Source organism: Mesoplodon bidens (assembly GCF_964165515.1).
Source record: "Mesoplodon bidens genome assembly, chromosome: 2".
NCBI lineage: Eukaryota > Metazoa > Chordata > Mammalia > Artiodactyla > Ziphiidae > Mesoplodon > Mesoplodon bidens.
The window spans coordinates 80,785,037-80,812,462 of NC_138177.1; the positions used below are offsets into that span (position 1 = coordinate 80,785,037).

The following is a 27,426-nucleotide window of genomic DNA, read 5'->3' on the forward strand; positions in this document are numbered from 1 at the left end:
TTGCAGCGTCTGTGAGACCTAGCAGATTTGGGAGGAAAAGGTATGGATGTGGGACTTGCAGGAGTTTGTAACGGCACAGATCAGACCTCGACTTTCAGCTCCCCTCCCTTCGCCCCCCCCCCGCCCCACGAGGAACCGTGGGGGACTGGGAAGCCAGGAGTTAAAGTCGGCCCAGGAACATCCCAGGGACAATCCGCGCGGAGCCTTGGCCCGAGCCTCAGTCTCTCCCCTCCTCTCATTGGCCGGCGCTCTCAGGGTTTCTCCTGTTCCCTCTTCGCCATTGGTCGGGGGCTTTTTTTTCCCCTCAGTCTTTCTCTTCCTCCCCCCTCCCTCTCCCTCGCCCCTCGGACAGGAGCGCACCGCCTGCCCCCAGCTCCTCGAGAAGGGAGGAATTTAGAAAAAAAGGTTTCCCAGAAGTCTGGATCAGAGGAAGGACGGGAAGACCACGGGAGGAAGAGGGAGAGGGAGGAGAGAAAGGGAGAGGGAGGAGGGAGAGAGAATAAAAAAAAGATGAAGTCCAGTCTGCACAGCCTGTGAGCGCCTGCCCGGGTGGGTGGGAAGCAGGACTCGGGCGCTCATGCAGCGAGCGGGTAGCGCTCGGGACGCTCGTTCCTAGGGGCTGGGGCAGCCAGGGACGTCGGTCTGAGCCGGCGGCGGAGGGCGCAGGGGGAGGGTGCCGAGGACCCGCAAAGCCGCCGCCTTAGTCTCGGCCGCCTCGCCGCCGCCTCTCCCGGGCCCGGCCCGGCGGGCGCTCGGAGCGTGAGGGCTTGGGCTGCTCCCTCTGTAGCGGGGGCGAGCGGGGGCCGGGGTGCGGGCGGCTAAGATGAGTGAAAGGAGAAGATCTGCAGTCGCCCTGAGCTCGCGAGCACATGCCTTCTCCGTTGAAGCCTTGATCGGCTCAAATAAAAAGCGGAAGCTGCGAGACTGGGAGGAGAAGGGGCTGGACCTGTCCATGGAGGCGCTGAGCCCCGCGGGCCCACTCGGAGACACGGAGGACGCGGCCGCGCACGGCCTGGAGCCTCACCCGGGTGAGTGCGTAGGGCCAGAACACGGGAGGCGGGCGAAGAAGGGACGCCGGGCGGCCAGCGGGCGGGGAGAGTGGCGAGGAGGAAGGCCCTGGCCTTTACGACGTCTTGCTCCAACCCGGGTTTCTTTTTCTTTGCACAAATGCCTTGAGCCTTCCCCAAATTCGCCGGAACCAATTTGGGGGAACTGGCCTGAGCCTTGCAGTTTCGTCGCCAACCTCAAGCCAGGAGGCCTTCTTGCTCGCATCCCCTTCTCCTTCTGGGAGCAGAGTGCAGTGTTCACGGTGCCCGCAGCTGCGGGGGCTGCAGGCCCCTGGGGTTAAGAGGGGCGCCGATGCAAGGCAATGGCGGGAGCGGAGAGGAGCTGGGACTCACTTCCGAGAGGTCCGAGGACTGGCACGGAGTTCTCGGTCCAACATCCCTGTGGGGATTGCCCAGTTTGTCCCATTTAGCCTTCAAGCTCGGTCCTTTCCCTTTCCCCACCAACTTTTCTGGGACTCAAGTTGTGTTTCTCCTAACGCCCGTGACGAGGGAGAATAATTATATTTCTACTTCGTTGGCATTTGTGGAAAGAGGAATGGATTTCAGCCCGCTTACCCTGCACCCTGGGCCACTCTTCAGGGCCCACATCTCTGCGTATTTGTGGGGATCATTGCAGCAACGTGTCTCGGATCTGTGCGCCTTCTTTGCACGTTATATACACACAACACGTAAAACAGCGGGCGGATGTCTACATCAGTACTTTAACAGAACCCTAGGAAGGGGGGAAAACAACGTTTTGTATTAAGTGCCAAGATTTCAACTGTGCAAAACACAGGGGGAACAGCTGTTGTCGGAAGAATTTTGCCCGCGCGCGCGCGCGCGCGAGCGCGCACACACTCAACGCTCGCAGCGGCTTGGTTTAGCGCTTCAGAAACTTTCCATACAGGATTTCTAAAACTTTTCTGGAGGTGCTCCTGCTGACCAGCTAGGGCTGGAGAGTAGATTTGGGTCAGAGCGCCGGCAAGTCGGAAGGGGAGGGCTGCCCGCAAAGGGATGGGGCTGGCCGCAGGCCCAGGAGCTTGGGGACCCAGCTTGGGGCCCAGGAGCTTGGGGGCTGGAAAGCTGGCCGACCCAAGGAGAGACAGCTGTCGCTTACATTTTCTCTTTCGGCAGTGACAGTTCAATTTCCATGCTCCTGAGGCTAATAATAACGCGATTAGCGGGTGACCTGCAGAGACAGAGTTTTATGAATTCTCCGTGTTCTTGCGGCTGGTTACGGTATTTGGGTTTCGTGCTGGGGAATTATTTTTATTAGTCGATGAAAAGAAAATTAAAAGGAGATTTATTTCGTCTGCTCAAGCCTTTCCTTGTATTTGGATGCGGGTGCCTGTCCACGCGGACCCCTGTGTGGGCAATCCAGAAAGGAACGCATGGCTAATGTGTGTTTCCCATCTCTGGCCAGACCCTATTTCCTCACCGTACTTATTTGTTGTCAGAATCTCGTTTGGGCCTTCACACAGTTTAGTGGAAGTTTTCTCAGGCCTTATGACAACTCACGATTGGGGATGTAGTTTATTTTATTTTCCCGATGGTGGAAAAGGCAGAAGTTATCTAACTGAGTATGGCAGACGCCCTGTCCTGTCCACGGGTACTTTTCTCTGGGAGGGGGGTACAGGTCTTAGGGAGCCCGTATAGGGTCTTGTGTTCAAAAGGACCAACATGTGGGATCATAATGAGACTCAACTGGCAGTTTTCTTTCCGCCGTCCTTCTGAGAAAATAATGGGGAGAAAAAAAAGGATATGGGACAAGGAGAGACCAGTCCAGGGATATGAACACGAGAGCCTGGCGTCCAGAATGCTGTTTCCTGGCTCCCGCGGGATGGGGGTAGGGGGTGAGGACCTAACATAGAACTTTACATAATAGAGGGGTCAGTTGACCAGTTCTCATTACCTTTGTCACTTTTTTTTTTTTAAAGAAAAAGATGGGCGTTTGGGTTAGAGAAAACGAAATATGCTTGTGGGGCAAAGGTCTGGTAGGAGAAAGAAGCCGGAAGTCAAAAGCACTCGTGGGCCCTCTGCGGAGCCGGGCTGCGTGCAGCTGGGCCGGTCCCGTCGTGGGCCGAGGGGATCTCCAAGTTGGAGTTCCCGTAGTGGCCAAGACTTTCTTTTGAACAGGACGAACAGGATGTAGGATGAAAAAATATCTTTCCGAAAAGCGTGCTCTGATGTGGAGACTTGGCAGTCAGGAGAGTGGAGCAGACAGAGCTTCGGGCTTTGAGCGGGGTAGTAGAAGGCACGCCAGGGCTTGGAGTTCCCTATAGGCCTTTCTTTTTGTCTTTAATACAGCGCCCTAACAAATACAAAGGCAGAGACACATTTAATGGTGTGTGTATGGTGGTGGAGGCGGGAAAGGGGGCACGGGTGACTCCATTATGCTCGGGGCTGAGTCTCTAGCCGGCTGGGCCTCGCAATTATCGTTAAACTTTCTTCTTCCGATTAGGAGAAGAGGGGGCTGGACCCACTGCGTGGCTCACCGGCCCTAGGCCGAAAAGAAGTCAGGAACAGAAAAAACCCCACAGCGACAAAAAGAATATTGCCAAGGGGCTGGGGAAGGATTAAACAAACATGCACACATACACAGGCCACCCGCCTTAGAGCAGCCGTATTTATCGTTCTCACCATACCCTCCCTGACTGGTACTGTCGTTTTCAGCCCTCCCTCAAAATTCCGGGATCCTCAGTCAACCGAAGGGTCCGATTTTAATGCTTAAGTTATTTTCAAAGACGTGGCTTTTTGCTTTTTCACAGCCCGTTTTCCTTTCGACGTCCGGACAGAGCTGGCTTTAGTTTGCACCGAGCGCCCGCAGCCTGGGGCACCAACCTGCATAAGCCGGGGGCCGGGGGGACCAGCCGGGCCTGCTCGCTGTAAGACCTCACACATCAGAGGACACAGAGTATGTATTTCAAAGATTTCCACCGAGCCTGGTGGTCCCAAAAAACCCTGAGGCCCTCAGGGCCTTGGAGAAGGCCCTGAGAAGGGCCTGTGAGGTACCCTCATTTTTACACCCGGGCCAGCGCTCCAGTCTTTTGGAGAAGCCGCCAGCACTCAGCCTCTGCGGGCTGGGGAGGGTCTCAAAACCGGTCTCTGAAAAGCCTGGCTCTCGGGTCGGCTTGCCCCCTCCTCTCACACAGCAGCAACGGAGGAAACTTTCGAGCCAGGATCGCCGGGAACAGCTGCTCCGGCTGCGGCCTTGGAAGTATATTTCAGGCACGCGGCGGCGCCATCTGCGCTCGGACCGCAGCCCCGGCTCCACCCGGCTTCCCCAGCTCGGGTTTGGGTCTTTCCCGCCCAAACCCACTGCCGAGTGCGGCCGAGGCCCGATCTCCCAGGGAGAAAAATGATTTAAACCTTCTGCGATGAGATTTCCCCCTCCGGAGCCCGCGGGCCTGAGCTTCGCAGCCAAGGCGCTCGGCGGCCTAAGGAGGTGGCGACGCACGCGGGTGGGCACACAAAGCAGGCACACACATAACGTGAGGGAGATCCGCACTCCGCGCACACGTGCACACACGTCAGGCGCTCGCCTTCTCCCAGGCACCCGGCTGTGCAACCCCTAGTGAAATGAGACAAGAAAATTCCTCGCGGTGCCCCAGGCACTTGCTTCCTTCGAGTTAGCGAGACCAACCGGCCACAGGAATTAATCTGCCGGTTTACGGCTTGTTTGCTCAGAGTAGAACTCCAAGATTTTAATCCTGACATCACCCCTCTACCCACTCCCAACCCCCCAATACGGGAACATTAGGGTCAAAACGGAAGAAGTGACTCTTCACTGATGTTTAAGTAACGGAGAAAAGGTGATGAGTTTGAAGCCAGCGGGGAGAACGTACTTGTGCGAGGCAAGCACCAGCCAGGGCGCAGGCTGGGGCTTGGACCGCAGTGTATGGGTATGCGGTGCTCTGGGCAAGACGCCAAGGGTCTTTCTCGGGTAGAACTCCGGTTCCTCGGCGGTGCGTGCGTCTCGGCACCGGTGCAGGCCTCGAAGTGCCGGGTCTGCGCCCTGCGAACAAGCCAAGTGTACGACCTGATGAACGTGCCCAAACCTCCCGGCTGCCAGGTCAAAACGGCCTTCCGCGGTGGCTGCCTCTTTGGTCAGTGACCTTGTGTCACGATTCTGAAAGGGAGTGAAGGGGCAGGCAAGATCTGAATTGTAGGCCGGTTAAGGATGGTGGTTTGCTGGGGCATGACTGCCAAATGCCTTTTTCGCGCTCTGCTCGGACAGTGGCTAAATTAGTGCCTTCTGGATGTACGGGGCTGGGAGAGCGCGCCACAATGTCCCCCGCGCGGTGGGGAGGGTTATGGAGACGTTCCGCGTAAAGCTCCGGTCCTGGAGTGGTGGCACGATAGAAGGCACTCGGAAAAAGGAGATAATTCCAACCCATTCTGTCCCATAGATGGAGCAAACTGCTCGAGGGCAGTGGGGAGGACAGGGAATGCAGAAAACCCTGGTGCCCAGAGTTTGGACTGTGTTGGAAGAAATGGAGTGGGCTGTGGTTTGCACCTCCGCAGGTCGCCCCCGTACCCCCCTCCACCTCCCCCGGGGGGTTCAGAAACCCACTTGAAGCGTGTGGAAGGCGCGCGCACGGGTGGGACGGGTTGCTCTCGTTTCTTCGCTACTCGGTGCAGGGCAGCCCCTTTGCCCGGCTGGCTTCACAGCCACCTCTACCCCTCGGAGACCGTTCCGAAGAGCACAAGCCTAAAGGGCGGCGAAGGCTTTCCTGGACAGATCAGCTTCCAGCCTCGGTGCGCAGCGATTCTGAATTCGCGTCTTCTACGCCCCACCCAACGCTCTTTCTTATTGAATACTTTATTTGGATTCAGAGCTAGCCACTTTAGGTTTCCTGATTTTATAGATAAAACTTCCAGAAAGAAAAGTTCACGAGGTGACGTTCACGCAGGGGGAAGGGGGAATTAAATTTCTTACGGTGGGGTTCGGATTGAAATTATATGGGCGCATACCCGCTGCCGTTTTCCTGTGCGCCTCCACCCCATTACTTAAAATGGTATCATGAACATCTTTTAATTATTAAAGAAAATTTGTTTAACATATTTAGTTAATATACCCGGCACGTGAGGAGTAAGTGAAGAATGGTATGAAATGCCTAACCTGGGAGCCAAAACTAAAATGATTGGGTATTGGTGGTTTGTGTTCTCCCGTTTATTTGTATAATTTCCTTGTGTGGACGAGAGTTTAATGGAAGCAAGTCCCTCATCAGTAATCCTTCATATTGGGCCACAAAGAGGGAGGGACAAATACATTTTGGCTCAGAAGACTGAACTATTTTGTTCGTCTAAGCCTCTCCAAGGGCATTTCTAGTATTAAGGAGTGAAATATTCCAGGTCTGTGACAATCCTTTTCTCCATTGCCAAAATTATAATATTAATAAGATGAGAGCACTTTTTTTTGAGATCCTTATTATGGGCTTTAGTAGAAGTTTATTTCTCACACCTGGGAGAAAAATGATTACTTCTTAAATCTGGGAGTTTCTTCTCTAGATGACTGTAGATTAAAAAAAAAAAAAAAGCCAGGCTGAACTGTGCAAATTCCGCAGGGATAAAGAGCAGATTGGCATTTCACTTTCCTTTTTGGAAATGCAGGAATCTGTCCAGTGATTATTCTGGGGGTGTAGCTGGTTATTGCTTTCTTACTCCCAAAAGATAAAGTAGTTAAGCATGGGGAGAATATTTAAGTGGTTTTCTAGTTTTAACCTTTTGGGATATTTTTCCACAGCAGAAAGTAGGGAGCTGGTGGAACACAGAATCTTTCCCCCTTCTTTCTCTCGTCCCTGTGGTTTGTTTTTGCTTTGCCTTTTCTGGTTTCTAATGAGCTTTGAATTTTTTATGTGCATGACTGAGATACTCAAGGGTCTGTACTGGGAACAGCAATAAGCAAATTTTGAAATTAGTGTCTGTTTAAACTTCTTTGGGCAAGGATAATTATTAGTTAATTTAAGTGAGGCCCTCACTCTAAGTGTCAGGGTGGAAAATGAGACTCAGTAGGGAGGACCGGAGGTGAAATGGGAAGAGGTGGGGAATTAAAGCAACTGGTGACGACAAATCAACATTTATTCCCTGCCATTAATGACTTCACTTTGAGGCAGGGCAGGACGTTTTTTGCTGACTACAAACTGATGATGAGCTTTTGATATCGGAGGTGAAAATAGGCCTTGAAATCACTATTTTTTATTCTGTACTATTTTTATCAGCCAATGTCTAGTTCTGCCCTTTATACATAAATATATACAGGATATTTAAAAAGTATTTACACAAGTGTATGTGTTTTATACACAAATTTATGTGTGAACTTTAAGTTCTGAATGGGACATAGATAAAGTTGAAGAGAAAATAAACTGCTTTTTTGTGTGCGTGTGTGGAGCCAGTTTAACAAATTGGGAACACCTAAAATCTGGGGGGCGAGAAATTTTGTCATCTCTAGGTATCCTTTGACAATTCAAGAGTATCCCCAGACCTGAAACTTCTACTTATTGGTGTTTTTATTTAACTCTCAAATTAATTGATGATTTTGACTAAAGCCTAAGAGAAAACAGCAGAAAGTTAGACTGTGCAGATGCAATTTAAAAGAACGAGGAGAGTGGAAATTTTTCTAAATTTGGCTTTTAATTTTGTGAATAATGCCATCTTCATTTTGGATGGACAGAAGCTGCCTTGTATTCTGAAGAGTAATTTCATGTTCTTCCATGCAGAGAGCTAACGGAACAGCTAAGAGGAATCTGGATAATAATAATGGTTAATAGAAATAGTGAGAGAAACAGTGTGATTTGGGGGAAATAATTTAAGAATATAGGAAATATATTCAACATCTTGTCCCTATTTGTCCTCTTATATTTTCTACAATATAGTTGCTGAGGTTCAAATAAGCTGTTTCCAAATTGCCACACACTTTAGAGGATTACAGCAAACAAAACACCAACCCCTAATTGTGGATTGCAGAACTAATCTCCTAATATAGTCTTCGTTTAAAAACCAAAACGCTACAGATAACAGTAGAGTTCCCTTTACAAGGATCACTGGAGGTCATTACACACCTAGACGGATCCTTCGAGTTTTAACGCCTAGTTCTCCACCGGGTGAACCGAAATTCTGACCCCGAACACCCCCTGCCTTTCCTTTACTGTCCCACAGCCCAGAACGTGATGTCAAAGTCCCAGACAAGGGCTCGGAGTGCAGTTCGCCCCCCTGTATTTCCTCTCCTTCCTCACTTCCCCTCACCCCGACCTGGTCCCCTCCTCCAACCTCCTGCACACACGTTGGTATCTCTTTTTTTCACTCCCTTAAAAAAATTTCAGATGACGTTTCACCGAGGAAGGCATTGGGATTGCATCTCTTTTCGTGAAACCATCCCTGGGAAACCAGGGCCGCTCGGGTGACCTTCACGAGTCGGCGAATTGGGCCGCGGCTGCGGCTGCCCGCTCTCCGTCCCTCTCTAGGGTCTCGGCCGCCTCGCCGGGAGGGAGCAGCGGCCGGGCCTCGGGGAGTGCGGCCCGCGTTCCTGCTCCGGCGCTCGGGGCTCCGCCTGGCCGATCCGCAGGGCCGCGTGGGCCCGGGGTTGCCGCGGGGCCTTTGAAACCAGTGCCGGCATCCTGAGGGATGGTGGGTGCTTTTCTCAGTTCTGCTTACATCCTGGAGAAATGCGGGGACTATGGGGGTAATCAGGAAGGCTTTGGTGAAAGATTGCCGTCCCCCCTCCCCCCAAAAAAATCAGGGGAAAAAAACCCCAAACCAACCTCAAGTCAGACAGCACCCAAGGGTCTTACACCTCGCGCCCTGAGGAGAGTTTGAGCTTTTGCTTTCATCAGACTGGACAAATTTTTGAGGAATCAAACTCACTTCAAATATCAGCAATTAGAAAGCAAGAATCCCTAGGCTTGTAGGATTTTTAATCTCTAACCATTTCCAAATGGGTAATTCTAGGGACAGTCAATATCACAGCCAGTCCATTAAAAAGGAAGGTCATTTTGTCGGTTCGAGACACACATGATCCCCTAGTGTGTAGGACTCATAACCGCAGAGATATCCCCCTCCCAGAAACCCGGCATTGCCCACCGAGACAAAGGGACAGCAGGCAATTGCTCTTTGCATTGTTCTTGGAGATTTAAACCAGTGAAGTAATTCTTTTCTTAAAAAAAACAAAGAAACCACCCATCTTTACCAAGCAGATTGAGAAATGACTATATTCTGTAAGAAGCCAGCCAGACGGCTTCCCTTCAAGAGCTCAGCATTAGCTGAGAGGGAAGTCCCGCCTCGAGGCATCCTGGCTCCAAAGCATCAATCACACCAGGCCCCAAGGGCCCAGAATTTTAACCTAGGGGTTAGGTGACTTGGGTGGTTCAGGCCTTATGTTTTTGCTTCTGAAAAATAAATACTTGCTTTTCACAGTGGGGAGAGGCAAGCATTTGGGCCAATAAATGATTGTGAACGCAGCAATGCTTTCCCTGGATATGACAAATCTTCCTTAATTCAGAAGTCTAATACTTTGATTTCTTTATTTGTTTGCAGCAAAGCTGGGGAGGGGCTATGTGTATATATATCTATATACCTATGTGCTATATAGGAAAAAAAGGGCTTAGAAAATTAATCGTATATGCAAGCTTGCAGAGGAATACTGAATTGTAAAACGTTGCAGAAGCCTTAATTGCTTATGTGGATATCTATGAGTCTTCACTATACTACAAAGCTTTCAACACAGGCCCTCTTATTCTAGATTATATCCATGTATTAAAGTAGGAAGAGGGCTATACTAGCTTAAATTAGACCTAGATTCTAGTGTTAGTTTTGTCATTAATGTTGGAACCAGGGATATTAGTTTTAAAGGAGGACATATAAATGTTGAAAAAAATGTTTTAAAGTTGTTTTATAGTAACTGATGAGGCCCTAGTTCCTGGTTTGTGGATGCAAGAGAGGCTTAAATAACACCTGAAGCTCCATTAGCTGTAAGATTCTGTGATCTTGTTATTGTAAAAAAAAAATTTTTTTTTCTCCTGATGCACTTTGGCTATCACTTGACTCATCCCTTACTTTGTTTGAATGAGGGATGTTTTACTGCAGTTGTAGAAAGTAACAGTAATAGCAACACAAGGCCCCCCAAAAAATGATTTTTACAGCTAGAATTAAGAGCTTCCATAAAGCTCTTGAAAAGTTTTTAGATTAATATCACATGTTCAGAAGTCCTGGATCAGTGATTTCTAGTCTTTTGTGTTTGATGTAATCTATTGTTCGTGTGAATGCCCAGGACCCTCCTACTAAAAGAGTTCTATGGCATTAGTGAATTTAAAAGAAATATAAGTTATTTATGCTTTGAACATTTTTTGTGCCATTCTCAGAAATAGCTGGAAAAACTCTGTGGATTTGAAAAATGAAGAATGAGAAAAACAACTTCATCACTGGTAAACTGAACTGGTGGACCACCCTTCCCACCTGCCTCCATCCCCCCCAAATCAGTTGCCCCTCATTTCTATTTGAGCCTAATGGAAAGCACTAGTAACTATTTTCCATGTCTAGTCTGCTAAGCCGAGATCTCGATCTGGCAGAGTTGTGAGAATGCTAAAAGGATGACTTAGTAACAGGCAAAACGCTTGTCAACAAGATAGATCAGAAGACAGCTTAGCGTTCAAGACCTCTCTATTCATAGCTGCTGAACTTGAGGGCAGGGTCAGACAAAAAACTGGGCCCAGGACACACCTAAGAGGGTTTCTCATGTTTCTGTCTTGTGGGACCTTATTTCCTTACAGACTGGTACAGCTGGGCTTCAAACCCAGTGACAGTTCCCTACCCTCAGTTGATGCCCCATTCTCTGCAGCCCCAGCCCCTGTGCAGACCTCTGTCATCATGGAGCTTGTAGATTTACTGCTCATCCTCTCTCACTACTGCCCTATAAACTGCTGTGGGGCAGGGATGTTGTCTTCATTGCTTTTGTATCTCCAGAGCCTGACACAAGTGGCTGGCACAGAGCAAATACTTAGTAAATGATAAAAGTATAATGATATGATAACACGACAAGAACAATGACAACAAATTTATTGAACACTATGTGCCAGCCACTGTGCTGAGTTTTATATACATACGTATATTCCAAATGTAATATGTAACAATTATATATATATTCCAAATAATAATATCTAACAATTATATATATATGTATGATTTTCCAGAACACTCTAATGAGATAATTACTCCTATTATCATTACTATTTGTTACAATGAATGGATTGTAGAATGGTTAAAAACTCAGGTTTCTGGGGTTAAACAGCTTGTGTCTGAGCCCTACTTCCAACACTTGCTAGTTGTATGACCTTGGGCAAGTTACTTAATCTCTGTCAACCCCAGTTTCTGCATTGGTAATAATACATGTATTCATCAACAGGTGTTTGTGAGGATTAAATGAGATAGTGCACATTGAAGGAACTAAGGATTTAGCACGGTGCCTGTTATTCCTATCAATTGAATTGACTGATTACTTACCTTAGTGACCAGTTTAAATAAGAAATTGTTGCAAATCGTAATCTATTGTAGCCACCACCCCTCTCCCCCAGTTTTTTGCTTTAAATGGGATGTTTGGGGCTTAGAGATCTGTACTTGGTGTATAGCGTGTGGCTGGAAACAGAGTACAAGATTTTAAGCGGGCATGGCTTAATCAAATCAAATTAAACTTTGAGAACCGTTGCTATTTAGGGTTCCACTGAGGCAAAAAGCCAGCACCTGAGTGAGCACTGAAGGGAGGGAGAGAGGGCTTCCAAGGGTGGGGGTCAGCCCCCTGGCATACGGTAGGAAGAGGGGGTGGGCAGAGGGCGGGGCTGGGGAGCCTCAGCTTTACCAGCTCTTCAGGAACTCAGCTCTGGCAGCAGACAGAGGGGCCTTTCTGGATGCAGGAAAGTGGAATAACAGGAGCATGTTTCTCTTTGGTTAGTTTTTGGAGCCTAGAAATCCCCCCAAATTCAGGTTTTATCGTATAGGAAATAAAGAACTTTCATTTTCATAAGGCTTTGTTTGTAAAGCCTGTATCCTGATGGACCCCCAGGATTCTGGGCAAAATGAGCCAGCTGCACCGATTAGCTGAGGCTGCAGTGAAGGAGTTTTAGGTGGCCTTGGTTGAGTTAAAAGAAACTGAGGTGGAGGGGAAGGGACTAATGAAAGGAAAACCTATAACTAAGCTGATTGTTCGGGAAGAAGACACTGGGTAGTCTTTTTCCAGGGAAACAGCAGAAGCTTCAGCCATTCTGTTAGAACTCACATCTGGCTGCACAGTTTTGCACCGTTTTCTTCCTTCCAGAAAACAGAAGGCTGGATTTGATCATGTACTTTTTTTTTTTTTTAATAGTCACACCCCAGACTTTGTTTATATTGATTCTCCACCTCAGAGGAAGAAGGTGCATTGCCAGGGAAGAGGAACAGAGAAAGGATCTCTCCCAAGGCCTCCCTCTTTCAAGGAGCCCAGGGCCCTTCACCAGCAGCACTCAGGTCCTGCCTGGCCATTCAGAGGAGGGAGCTGCTTTGCCCTGGCTGGAAGGCAGGTCTCAGTCTTCAAAATAGACTCTCTGCTCCACATTTTATCAGATGTTTCCATACTTCCAATCTTACAAGCATCATATTATCTCAGTGTCCCCACAGCGCTAACCATAAGAGCTTTCATGGCTAGAGGGTACCAGGCACTGTGCTGATGGTCTTACATTCTTTCATTGTATGCACCCAATAGTCCTTCAAGGGAGGTAATGGTTTCCCCATTTACACATGAGGATATAGAGACTCAGATAACTTGCCCACAGACACACAACTCCAGTTCACTTTAGCTGGTGTGGCCGGAATTTAAACCCAGCTCCATGTGGCTCCAGAGTCAATGTCTTAACCACTAGACTGTACCGCTCCCCCCTGCAGATGACTCTTCAGTGCTATGGAGAGAACTCTGAACTTTCATAGATGGAAATTTATGCTTGCTGTCCATGCTGTCCCCCCAAACTAATTCTTAAATCATAAATGAGAGAGAGCTCATTTATAGTTTCTGGGTCTCTGTCTTCCTTTCCTATGGTTGTTAGTCCCTCTAGCCCTAAGGTGCCTTCTTCATACCTGCTGGTAGAAGCCACTGTGACGGTGATCACAGAGTTGAATTTCTACACCATGGTTTCTGGAACGGGGCGAGTGCAGCCTTCCCAACGTGACTTGCTTTTCTTTGAGTTTAATGCACAGAAATCTTAGTGTCTGAAATATTGATTTTGATCTAAAGCCTCCTCATCCTAAACCCCCTCATGCAGTGAAATAAAGGGGAAACTTTAACTGCTCTGTTTTACCCATTCCCTTCTCCATTCACAACGGGATGGATGGCATCTCGCTGGTAATTGATTCAAAATGGAACAGCTTAGGAACGTATCAGTTGCAGTGACGAGCGATTCGTGCATTTCTAAGTACTGTTGATTTTTTTCGAACTCAGCAATCACAGCTGAAATCCCTTTGCCGTGGATTGAATTTACAAAGGAGGAGATTCTGATTTCCACAGTGGCTTCTTTCTAATGCCTAAGGATTAGGAAACTGCCTTGAGGACCCACAGCAAGTACACTCACTCTCAGAGTCACGGCTTTAACTTTAACCTCTGAGTGACTGCTCTGATTCATTTATTTTGTAACAGCTCTATTAGAGCAGCCTAGTTCCGTATGGGATCAGTGATTTGCAGAAATCTCTCATTCCGATAAACACTTACGCTCTGAGCTCCTTTACTCTTCTGACCCACTGTAAGTGGTTGTGATCTCAGCAGTGAGTTCCAGGGAAATTAACAATGGGTTTCAAGTTTTTGGTCGACCTGTTCACTGTCTTTGCATCATTTCCCACCCTCTCCTCCACTCTGAGTAACCTTCCTCACTTAGGAAGTCTCATGCCTCCAACAGGGATATGTAGAAAAACTACCCCCACCTCGACCCCCGCTTTCAGTGTGTGGACTTTAGTATTACTGTATATCTTTGCTGTTTAACTATAAGGTCGATCATATTCTTGTCTGTTGTACACAGTGATAGAAAAATGGCTTCTAGAAGCTAAAGAGAGAAAGATGTAAAGTCAATCTCTGTTTTAAAGCTTTACTTTCTCTTATTGCCCATCTCACTCGGAGCAGGCAGCGACTGATGGGATTTGATATGTTCTTGCAGCAACAGAAGCATATGAATCTCTGGGCCCATTTCCTTTCTCGAGGAACCCATGTGGAGCCAAACTCTTGAAGTATAGAGTGTGGCAGAGGATGAGATGAATGCTGCAATCTTGGGTGATTTACTGGATCTCATCCATGAGATCTGTCCATTTAGAACTGCTGCAAGATATGAAACCAGCCAAGCCTTGGCCAGGTCAATGTTCCTTTAGTGTTCAGAGCACTGGTTGTATGACCAGCATTAGTCCTGGGAACATTAGATCCCATCTGCTGCAACTGTGCGTTATCCAGATTAGACTGTGACATCACAGAGATTTAAGGCATCTCTGTGATATCCTGACTGGGTGGTAGGTATGGCAGAAGGCACTTCCTACAGACACAGGACAATCTGACTGCTGTGTGGGTGAGCAAATAGTAAACCAAGCCCTGGCGAGTTTGTGTGTGTGCGTGTGTGAGTACGCATGTGTGTGTAGGGAGGGCAGGGCGGGACGGTGCCTGGGGGATGTTATGGAGAGCTCAGTGTAACGGTTCCCCAGCCTGTGTGGGTGAGTTTGTTCCGGATGTTAACATTTTTTCCTTGGGGCTTGACTACATTCTTCTCTTTCTTTGCCTGTTTTCCTGCCTGTCTGTTAGGCCTCCACAGCTGCGTGGCTCATCGCTGGTGAGTGTTGAGAATGACAGATCTGGCTTTAACGCAAGGGCAATTTGGGGGCATGTGTATAGGTAGATTTTGAGGTGTTCTCATCCAGCGTCTTTCCTAAATTTTGAGGATATTTTTTGGTCCATCATCTTGCCAGCTGGGTACCAAACCTGTGTTGCCTTGGATGGCCTCTGTTGGGGAATGAGTATGAAATTCTAAAGAAAGCAGACGGTCCTTCATATCCTAGAAGCCGAAGAAACTGGCTGGTGTGGGAAACTAAGACAACAGGTGGAGGCCAAAGAGGCAGCCTTGCGCAACAGTGAAGAGTATGGAGGGCGGGTCAGGGAGACCAGACCCCTGCACATGGTTCTGGCTGTGTGACCTCGGGCAAGTGACTGACCTCTGTGCCTCCGGTGCGTCCATGTAAAATGACGGTAAGAATACCTGCTGCAGAGCTGTTGTGAGAATTAAGTGAGATAACAAATGCAAAGTGCTTGACACAATGCCAGGCCCATGGAAAGTGCTCAGTATTACCATGCTCATAATGATATTTTTGGTAAATTGGGAACTCAGAAACTCTTCAGTGTTCTTTTGAGAAACCTTTTGGTGAGTGTCAGATAGGGTTGTCCCAAACTACCCTTCTTAGCTTACCTCCACTGCTTGTCCAATTCCCTTTACACAGGCTGACTTTAAAAAAAAATTGACATTCATATTGTGTAAGTTTAAGGTATACAGTGTGTTGATTTGATACATTCGTATACTGAAATATGATTACCACCTTCTGTGGTCTCAGCAACTTTAAGGTATATAGTACAGTTTGTTGACTATAATCACAATGCTGCGCTTTAGATCTCCAGAACTCATTTATCTTCTAACTGCAAGTTTGTACCCTTTGACTAACATCTCTTTAATTCCCCCACCTCACACCCTAGTAACTACCATTCTACTGTTCCTGTGAGTTCAACTTTTAGAAATACAACATATAGGTAAGATCATACAGTATTTGTCTTTCTCTGACTTATTTCTCTCAGCATAATGCCTGCAAGGTCCATTCACATTGTGGCAAATGGTAGGATTTCTTTCTTTCTCCTGGCTGAATAATATTCACACACACACATACACACACTTATATATATACACATATATGTATGTATATATATTTATATTTATATATCCATTTCTTTATCCACCCATTGATGGTCACTTTATTTTATTTTTTATTTTTATTTTATAATTTATTTTATTGAAGTAGAGTTGATTTACAATGTTGTGTTAATTTCTACTGTATAGCAAAGTGATTTAATTATACATATATGTACATTCTTTTTCATGTTCTTTTCCATTATGGTTTATCACAGGATATTGAATATAGTTCCCTGTGCACTTATTGTGTTTTATATCTTAGCTGTTGTGAATAATACTGCAACAAACATGGAGTGAAGATCTCTTTTTGGGATACTTCATTTCCTTTGGACAGAGGCTAACATTTTTTTTTGCGGTACGCGGGCCTCTCACTGTTGTGGCCTCTCCCGTTGCGGAGCACAGGCTCCGGACGCACAGGCTCAGCGGCCATGGCTCACGGGCCCAGCCGCTCCGCGGCATGTGGGATCTTCCCAGACCGGGGCACGATCCCGTGTCCCCTGCATCGGCAGGCGGACTCCCAACCACTGCGCCACCAGGGAAGCCCGAGGTTAACTTTTACTGTCCTCCATGCAGTTGCTCCTGCTCTTCTTGTCTCGAGTACTTTTCTCCTTCTCCTTCCCTAAAATTTCTTTTGAAGAAAGTTTATCCTACTTTCAAGACTCATCTTAAGCACCTAATATAACAGAATTATTCCAAGATGAAAAAGAATAATTTGATATAAATGTTAATTGGCATGATGTACAGATTCAAACATAGGATAACCTCAGAAGAAAACCACATATATCCATGCAGAGCTCAAATCCAATTTGGATATTACCATAGGGAAGAAAGTTCTCAGACGTCACCAACATTTTCTTCACTTGGAGTTCGCTATAGGGAACTCCTCTTTTTTTTTGGATTCTGTGTTCATGTTATTTTATTTTTTTAACATCTATATTGGAGTATAATTGCTTTACAATGGTGTGTTAGTTTCTGCTTTATAATAAAGTGAATCAGCTATACATATACATATATCCCCATATCTCCTCCCTCTTGCATCTCCCTCCCACCCTCCCTGTCCCATCCCTCTAGGTGGTCACAAAGCACCGAGCTGATCTCTCTCTGCTATGTGGCTGCTTCCCACTTGGGAACTCCCTTTTAGGGGCCTCTCTGTAATTTCCTCTCAAAATGGTGCCAGTATACATCTGTGGCTTTATAGTAATAAGGGAGTCTCGGCTAGGTAAAATGCAACACTATCAAATGTGTAGCCAAGATGGTAAAAATACAGAGGTTCCCCACTGGCCATCATCATCATGAAGCTCCTCTTGAGGTGAGGTCTTCACTGAGTAATCTAATTAGACCATTTATGAGCAAAGTTCCTGTCCTGCCTCTGGCTTCACAGAATCCCTGCAGATTTTGCATTGCCAGCAGGAGCGTAATTTGAATTTAGTTCTTTCTTTTCTTGGCAGCATATACACCTATTATCCTCTTGTTGTCCTATTAGATTGGCATTAACCTGTAGACTCTTGGGCAATTGATGTCTGTAGCCAAGGAGGCAGTGACTTTGGCTGTCTCTCTTGGTTCTGTGGCCATCTCTGTGCACATGCATACATGTACGCTCTCACAGTGCTTTTGATTGATCTTCTCTATGTTTTAAAATTGGTCACAGAAGAAGCGACAAAGTAGAAGCCTGTAAAAGTCAATCCTTTGTACCTTTCTTATGACACTTAACACATTTTGCCGTGAGTGTTAACCTTATGGAGGGCATATTTGTTCTGTAAGACTGGAAAACCCTGCAGAGCACTGTGACTTTCTCATCTTCGAATCCCTGTTAACTCTCCATGAACATTTGCTAAACTGAATCGGTAGTTGTCAAACTTTAGTGAGGGGTATGGTAACCACTACAGCCACTTTACAAATGATTTGGCTTCCAGATGGTCCTGGAGGCCCAGCATGAGGTGTTTGCCAGTTGCCTCTAGATGTGATCTTGCACGTGTGAGTTGATATCTCTGTACTCGGAAGTCTCTATCTCTAACGGAGATAGGACCACTGGATTTTAAGAAGGAAAGAATCTCTAATTGTCCCATTAACAAGACATTTTTGTAGCTGGGATTTGCCGAATGCTGTCTGCATGGAGTCTATTTCCGAGCTCTCTCCTGACCAGGCATTAGCATTTGGAAGCACAATTAGTTTGTGGGAGTAACTCTGCCTCATCTTACCCTATTTGTTTCAGGCCTTATGTCCATGACAGCCTCTGTTTTCTGCCCAGCAAGGGAGAAAATGAAATAGAATAAAAGGCAATCTGAAAATCCCCAGTGTTAAACAGAAGTACAAAAATATCTCTAAATGAAAGACAGATTGCACAAGTTTGCCTGAGAAAGTAGAGCTGTGTTAAGCTGAAGCAGAATGATAGAAATTCTTCTGGCTGTTTCTTCCTATGAGCAGTAGGAATATGTGAGTGAACTGGCAGGAGGTCCCAGCTCAGGGCTCAGCCCCATGATGGGAAAGAAGGTAAGCTGTCAGGAGGAAAAAAGAGAAAACCCTCTGAAACACAAGGTAATCTTTGAGGAAGATGGAGGGCTGAGGAATGTGTGGCAGCTCTGAGAATGCTTTTCAGAACCAGCACAGTCATAAAGAAGAGTCAGGGACTGAGATACACAAAGTGCCAGGTACTTTTTGGTACCTGTCAAATTACATATAAAATCCTTAGTACTGTCTGCGGTCTGATTCAGATTGTCAAGAAGAAAAACAGCCTTACTTTGCTATTTCCTTTCGTTCTTTATGCTCTACCTTACTGCTGTGTGTACCTGGAACTTACTTTAGAGGAAAAGGCTCTACAAGCTTGTCTTTGTTTGGGCTCTTGGTTACCATGCCCACGATGGTGGCTGACTGCTGGGACCAGCCCAGTATCACTGTGGGTTCCACAGGACTGGTGGCTTTCAAGCCATCGCTCAATTCTAAACACAGCAGAAGGGAGACAAAATTACATGAAGGCTGACAGACCTGGGATGAGTTGATGCCTTGAGCTCCAAGTTGCGGGAAAAGAGAGCTTCTGCACAGTTTATATGTAAACAGCAGGATAACTCTGAGTCTGTCTTTCTCTCATTGAATATCTTTGATCCTGAATTGTGAAGATACTTCAAGATGAGCTTGTGGGTCCCTAAATGTTAATAGCCAACAGATTATAGGAAGTGTTGAATGTGCTAGTGTCTTTTGGGAGTCCACCATTCCAACTTAAGGCTTATTCTGAATCCTCTTTAGAAAGAGAATGTGATCCAGGAACTCAGACCTAGGAGGGGTGCACATGACAGCTCACCAAGATCTAGTTGTCGGTCATGAAATATCCTGTCTCTGAAGAACAGCTGGGGTCTTCAGATGCTGAAGTGCAAAATATTATCAGCACCAACTTTTCTAATATCTGAATAGTCACTGTAAATAAATTTATGTTTAATTTTAACCAGTGGGACTTACTGCTAGGTCCTGCTATACCTCACTTTTCACCAAATGTGTACATAGTATCTTTGGATGATAAACTTAATTTTCAATGTGCAAAGAATGTTTGTTGTTTTTGGTGATAGAGAGTGAAATGCTATGAGGGCAAAAAAAGAAATCCATTGATAAAATGAAGACAAATTCCTATCACTTTAGTAATGCCAGATTTTCATATTCCAAATTTGCTAAAAGTAAGTCATATCTTCCTGTAACAGATTCTGTACTTTTTGTTGGGTCTTGAAAATAGACCCATTTTGTATAATTGATGACTTGGATTTTACCTTCTGCATTGCAAAGCTCACAGATTCAGTGTATTTCTTTTTGTTTTTTTTCATGATTTTTTTTAAACATGCAGTACTGCTTTCTTATTTTTATTTTATTTTATTTATTTATTTTTGTTTGTGCTGAGTCTTAGTTGTGGCAGGCGGGCTCCTTAGTTGTGGCTCACTGGCTCCTTAGTTGCAGCACGTGTGCTCCTTAGTTGCGGCTGGCAGGCTCCTTAGTTGTGGTATGCAAACTCTTAGTTGTGGCATGCATGTGGGATCTAGTTCCCTGACCAGGGATCGAACCCACGTCCCCTGCACTGGGAGGTGGATTCTTAACCACTGCGCCACCAGGGAAGCCTCAATGTATTTCTAACTGCAAATAAAAGTGTCTATTTTCAGGGAATTTCTTTTTTTTTTTTTTTTGCGGTACGCGGGCCTCTCACCGCTGTGGCCTTTCCCGTTGCGGAGCACAGGCTCCAGACGCACAGGCCCAGCAGCCGTGGCTCATGGGCCCAGCCGCTCTGTGGCATGTGGGATCCTCCCGGACTGGGGCACTAACCTGTGTCCCCCACATCGGCAGGCGGACTCTCAACCACTGCACCACCAGGGAAGCCCTTCAGGGAATTTCTTAAAGAAAAATTCAAAATACTTTACAAAGGTCAATTTCTAAACATTGCTTAAGTTATGACTAGGGAGAGGCCCTAATTCCATTTGCAGAGTAGCATATTGAATGGAAAGTCTCCTATAAGGGAAAAATGTCAGGCACCTACTACTAGTAACAGGCAACTGGCAATATAGGTAAATCATTTACCCTTCTGCATCCTTATTCCTCCATGGAGAATGGGGGAGAATGCAGCATGCCAACCAGCTATCTTTCAGAGGTTGGAAAATAGCCTTGTATGGTGCAGATGGTCTCTGGTTTTTATTATTGTTCTCTTTCAGATAATTAAAAAACATGTTATTATGAAAATTTCTCAACCTGAAAGTACCATGAACCTTCATGAACCCACCATTCATCTTCAATGCCACCAGTATTTTTGCTTGTCTCTCTCTCTCTTTTTACTTTTTTGCTGGAGCATTCTAAAGCAAACCTCAGACTTTATGTGATTTCACCACAAAGTACTTCAATGCTTGAGTAGACCTCAAAGAAGGGTCATTTTTCTGACCTAAATACAATGCCATCATCACATATAACATGATTAATACTAACTTCTTGATATCATCTTAGTCCATACTCAACTTTCTTTGATTTGTCCAGAAACTGTTAAGCCCTCATTGCCATCAGCTTTTCTCCTCTGATGGCCTACTTGGTTCTTTTTTTTTTTTTTTTTTTTTTTTTGCTGTACGCAGGCCTCTCACTCCTGTGGCGTCTCCCGTTGCAGAGCACAGGCTCCGGACGCGCAGGCTCAGCGGCCATGGCTCACGGGCCCAGCCGCTCCGCGGCATGTGGGATCTTCCCGGCCCGGGGCATGAACCCGTGTCCCCTGAATTGGCAGGCAGACCCTCAACCACTGCGCCACCAGGGAAGCCCACCTACTTGGTTCTTTTAATGATACCACACACTAAACAAGGTTCTGCACTAGGGCTGACCGCCCAATGTACCTGAAGGGTACTTTACTGGGATAGACTCTAGGGCCCCAATACAAATACTCCTTTCAGAAGATCCGGATGGGGATGAGGGGGTGAAGTCTGTGTTTTAGAAAAGTCCTCAGATGATTTTGATGGGTAACAGGTATGGAAACTAGTGTTCTCTGCCACTCTCCTTTCATTGGTAATGCCTAGAAGACAAGAGACTGGTTAGTGCATGTTTGGCATCTTAAATGAGTGCTCTGGACCCTGTATTTTAAAAGCAATTGTAATAGTTCTGCCAGTACCCAAACAAATGTCATAACCGAGAACATTCGTTATTGTAGCAAGGACAGAAAATTACTTCTCGTTTTAATAGGAATGACTTGTGGCTATTGAAATAACGTGGGGCAGTAAGTAAGATCTGATTACAGGCTCCCTAGGCAAATGAGGCTCAGGATGTTTTTCTGGTTGTGGCAACTACGACTTGTTATTTTATAGAGGTCATGGAAAAGGAAACTCCTTCAGGGTTTTAACATTGGCAACAGAATACCATTCTGGAAGTGAATTAAATTAGAATTAAATTTAATTTTATGCAGGTTAACTCAGGGAGCTCTGCCCAACAGTTGCAACTCTTAGAATGATATTTAGACCTGAATGAAACACCAAGTTGAATATAACACATGTTTGAAAGTGAAACATTTGGTAAACCATTTCTTTTGTCTACATGACTTTAAACAACTGTTTTGTCTATTTTATCTTCTATTGGTCCCTCTCCTTCACTTAACTGATGGACAGGATCCACTGAATTGGTGGATGAACTGCTGTTTTGATGGAATACAGCTATGTCTGTCAGGCATCTGGAGAACATAGCCCTGAGTGCGATGGTGGTAAAGATATTATTTGAAGTTATCTTGATTGAAATATTGCCTAATAGTGCTGCTACTTACAGGTCATTTCTTTAATTTTTACCTAGTGTTCCTACCACTGTGAAATCTGAAATGGCTACCAATTATGGGGTCATTTTTTTGGTCCTTAAGTTTTGAAATTATTCAATGAGAGGTTTGACTAAATCCAAACAATATTAAACAAATATGTTGGTTAACATTCTGATACCAAAAATTACTCCTAATTACTTGCAGATTCCTTAACAAATAAATGTGTAGTTTGGTGAGCAATTGTTACTGGTCTGTATACCTTGGTATTTGGTTAGTCAGTATTTGGAGGTCGATTCTGTAAGTATCACAGGGTCTATCCTTTTGTTTTTCTCCAGTGGTACCTCTCCTGTACCTCTAACAGAATAGGGTAGTGACAATATTGGAGTACAGTTATTTGTTCACATATCCCCTTGACTAGACCTGGCATTTCCTATAGGTCAGGAATCTGTCTTCATCTCTGTGTCTCCAGTCCTCACACCACCCCTGCCTTGCAATAATACATAATGATATAATAATAATAAAATAATATATTTGCATGACAATTAATGAACTAATCTTAACTTTGGGTTTTGTTTGTCTGTTGACTGTTTTGACTAAACCAAATGGCTAGACAATTCAGTCAAGTTGCTGGCTTTTCACACAACAGATCACCAGGGTAATATTGCTAATATTTTACAGTTGTATGGCAGTTTGTTTTCTCAGAGCAGGAAAATCATGATAATCTCATTTGATTCTCTCAAAACCACACAAACTGGAGCTACTAGTCATCTTATTTTGGAGGTGAGGAAACGAATGAAGACAAATTGCCCAAGATCACAGCCAGGTATGAGCAGAGCCCTGGGATGGAGCCATTGATTTCCCATTAACAGCCTCCCCTCAGACTCAGTACCCCCACTTCCCTTACCCTGGGAAATGGGGTGGGGGGTTGGAAGATGAGCTGGAGGCAGGTAGAATACTGTTTTACTGTCTGAGGGCCTTTGAATGTGCAGTGGGTTTTCCTCTGGTTCTACAGCGGTCTATCTGTGGGCTGGGCTTGTAGGCACGTGGTAGCGATGTAGAGGGTTTCCTTCACTCTTCTTGAGGAGCCAGGGTTTCTAGGCCCAGAATGTCTACCTGTACGTTTCCTCAGCTGCTGCCCAGTAGGCCCAGGAGCACCTGCCCTGTACTATTTGTTAAATTCCTGCTGAGTGACAGTGATCATTAGGTACCTCCTTCTGGGGATGGGCCTCTGGTTACCTGTATGCCTGTTAAATCAATGTCTGCTTGGCAAGTATGTGTGTAGGTTTTCCTTGACAGACTGAATCAAGGCCTCAAAATCACAAGGTAGGTTTTGTACTTTTCCTCTTAAAGTACCAGGCCCACCTCTGTGTCTTAGATGATCATAATTGTCCTGCAAGATTCTGTTCCTTAATAGGCTGTGACAGTTGTTACTTATTCTCCTCTTTTGCTTACAAATTTAAAAAACCCAAGTAATTTGTATACATATTAAAAAAATTCAGATAGGATAGAAAGTAATCACTGAAAAGCATAAAATGAAAATTAATCTCCCATCCCTAGTCTCCTAGGTTATCATTCCAGGATCAGTCACCGTTACCACTTTGTTTTGCATCATATAGGTATGATGTATATGAATCATTATATGTACATATATAATTGTGTATATATACAAACCTTTAAAATTAAAACATAGAATGTGGCATAATACACACAGTACTTTGGACTTTATGATGTTAGTTTCAAACTGTTATACTGGAGATTGTTAAATAGACATACTTACAGGTTCCCCCCTTCCCACTGTTTTAAAAGTCCCATAGTATTCCATTGTATGGATCTATCATAATTTTTATCCAAACTATTTTAATGGACCTTTAGGTTGTTTTCAGTTTTTTGCTTCTATAAATAAAGCTCCTTGATTACTTTGGGGGCACTCTTGTGATAGCATTTATGGAATAAATTCTAGAAGTAGAGTTGTATAGTTGAAGTTCTGTCATTTAAAATTTTGATGGATGTTCCAAAAAAGTTTGTGCAATTTATACTTCCACCCACAGGACATGACAGCCGATTTTCCCACCCACTTGCCAACAGTGTATTAGAAAATGTTTCCATATTTGCTAACTACATTTGAAAAATGTTTGCAAATCAGTCTTGTCATAAATTCTTTTCAGCTCTCCCCGCAACTTCCCTATTTTTTCAAGGTACAGAACTTAAGTTTATGGGGCTGTAGGGCAATTCCTTCTTCCCTTTAAACAGACATAGGGTTTTGTTTAATCGCTCAGGCTTCCCTGCTCCTCCATTTATTACCAATCGTTACTTTAACTTATTCTTTTAGGATCCTGGGGTGCAAGCCATCAGTGCCGGAGGCTTTCAAGGTGTTGAGTCAATAAGAAATGGCAGCAAACATTTCTTGTTAGTGAGGGAGAGAATAAAAGGCATGTCACTCAGGGTTTCTGGGTGCAACTTTGGTTCAATTATCTTCAGATGTTTAAAATCAAGGCTGTTTCCAGACCATTTCAAAGAACAGCAGGGCAACCTGCTGAGAACTGTGTGAAATGAACACCCTGTTACAACTAATTAGTGTTACTGTTTTCCTTGCAGTTGGGGGTGAGAGGAAATACATGAAGGGTGTTTATCTCTTCCTGTAGTAGAAAGAGTTGGAACCACTGCAAAAGCCTGGAGGGGGACCCAGAGTATGCTTCCTACATGACTATTCCCACCTTTCTCCAAAGAATGGCTGTGAGCCGTTATGATCCATGCTGCTTGTTCAGTCCCAGTGCTTCTGCCTTCTTTGACCCATGCACAAGCTCTTCAGGTTGTTTTTACAAGAGGCCTAAGACAAATGGTGCAGTCAATTAAATTCAACAACTATTTATTGAACACTTACAGCATGTAGATGAGTGAGGAATAGTCTCTGCCCTAAGGACTTTAAAATCTAGACAAAAAGGATAAATGAGTAGGTTATTTAGAGCCCCTGCAAGATTTTGAGGATAGTGGTTATAAGTTTCAGGTGGGTTTGAACTGTGAGTTTTGTCCCTTACTGGCTCTGAAAACTTGACTGCTCAAGTTTTACTTGCTTGCTCAAGTCAAGCTTACTTAATTCCTCTTGATTTCAAGTTCCTTATCTGTTTAGGGCTGTATAAGAATTACATAAAGGCGTCCATAGTTAGTGATAAGTTAATGTTAGCAGATGTTTTGTCATCAGGGCTATGCCTTAGGAAGAGCTGTGTGATCGTAGGAAATAGATGATAAAGCGTGGAATGGGGAGAGATAAGAATGAGGAGGTCAGAGTTTAGTCAGGATAGGTGAGGTCACATGACAGTGACGAGTAAGCCCCAAGTGATGCTCCTTTGCCCTAGCCGAGCCGGCTGCCTTATCCCAGCTAGTGCCCTGGACACGTAGAGACGGCTCTACAACACAGCAGCACCCCTGCAGTTTCAGTAGAGGGAACGAGTCACACTTTAATCATAGCAGTAGTTCATTCACTCGTTCACCAAGCATTAACCTAGGCAGATAGGCTGCTAGGTGCTGGAAGGCAGAAAGATGGATACGTACCGTCCCTTCTCCCAAGAGACAGATATGTAAACAGACAAATGTAATGCAGGGTGATGAACGCTCGGACAGACTATGTGCTGTGTACAGAGCACAGAGCAGGGATGCCTGACCTAGCCTGGGTTGGGAAGGAGCCAGGAAGCAATTTTTAGTTTCCTGGTTCCCACCAGGTTTCCCAGAAGCAGGGCCTGGATGAAGGAAGACCTTGCCTGAATTCCCAGTCCCTGTGTGGTCACCCCTCTCCTGCTGAACCCACTGTCCAGTACCACGGCCACCCCCCTTCGTCTGTTCTCAGCCTCTCCTCCTACTGCTTCCTGCGGGTCTCTGGTGTGGCTGCCCAGTGTCCATGACAGCAGCAGTAACAAATCTTTCCCCCCTCACACCAAGAGGATAGGTTGGGCCAAGCCCAGGATGATTAAATTGCACCTCAGCCACTTCTGTGTTGACCAGATCTTGGTTTCTGCCTTCCCTCCTCCCTTCCAAGCAATGAGTAGCAAAAATTTGGTATGACTGAGTCAGAGTGGCCACTTGTCCCTACTTCGTCACACCCGCTCAGCTTTGGAACACGAAGGCCTGATCCTGAGGGAAACTCTGCCGGTTCACACACTAGCCTGCTTGGGAGGCAGTGTCATGTCCTATAAATTACAACCCTGTGCCTCCTGCCCTGGCATGTATGCCTGCAGCCCTTCCTTTCAACCTCCAATCTGGCCTCCTGGTCACCCTACCTTGTTGTGTAAACTTTGGTGCTTTGGGGTACCGGCTCCTTCTTCTGGGGTCCTGGGAAGCTGGCAGCTGTGGACACCAATGCCTTGAGAAGGTTGGGCATTGAATTGGGCCACCGAGTCAGTTACCCCGAAGATGGGGGAGCTGGTGGCAAGGACGAAGTTGCCAGTGTGGAGAAGAGCTGCAGGTGTTCTCTGGGTCTGATTTGCATCACTGTTTCCATCCAGTTGCAAAAACACGCATCGGGCTTTTGAAACTAGAGCTTGCTGGTATGAATCAGATGAAACCTGAGCTGTGTGGAAGGTGGCAAGTTTTCCAGTGCAAGCCTAGCAAGTGTGCTTGGGTGGAAAGTCACGTCAGGCCCATAAACACAGCAAGCAGGAGAGGCCGCCAAAAGCAGAGGCAAAAATAGCTCAGGGGTCCCCATCTTGCCTCACTCAAACCCACCAGCTCCTGCCAGACATTCCTCTCCCTTGCTTTGCCTTCTTCTTTCTCTTCTTGGTTTTTCTTTCTCTTCTCAAGTTTTGACTTGCTTCAGGGTCTCTTCAGCTAGCCTACAGGACTATGGTTGTCTTGCCAGTCTCTGAGTTGCTGGGTCTTTTCTTGGTGTGCAGGAGGGATGCAGAGAAGCTGGTCTTCCCCAAGGGCTTCCTCTCTGGGAAGCCATAAGAAACAGGCCTCTCTGCTCAGCCAAAGGCAATCTATTCCAGGTGTCTGAACAAGGAGGAGAAACTGACTCCTAACTCAAGTTTTTTTTTTTTTTTTTTTTTTTTGTCGTAAGAGGGCCTCTCACTGTTGTGGCCTCTCCCATTGCGGAGCGCAGGCTCCGGACGCGCAGGCTCAGCGGCCATGGCTCATGGACCCAGCCGCTCCGCGGCATGTGGGATCCTCCCTGACCAGGGCACGAACCCGTGTCCCCTGCATCGGCAGG

At 46.0% G+C, this 27,426-nt stretch overlaps 1 protein-coding gene across 1 annotated transcript in view; it reads left to right on the top strand.

The window, feature by feature from the left end:
* Positions 1-342: 342 nt before the first annotated feature.
* TBX15 (T-box transcription factor 15) overlaps positions 343-27,426 on the top strand; it is a 102,847-nt gene continuing 75,763 nt past the window's right edge. Inside the window, exon 1 of the mRNA XM_081223629.1 lies at positions 343-1,028. Coding sequence (XP_081079755.1) covers positions 824-1,028 — 205 coding nt within the window. The 5' untranslated portion in view covers positions 343-823. The remainder of the gene's footprint in view (positions 1,029-27,426) is intronic.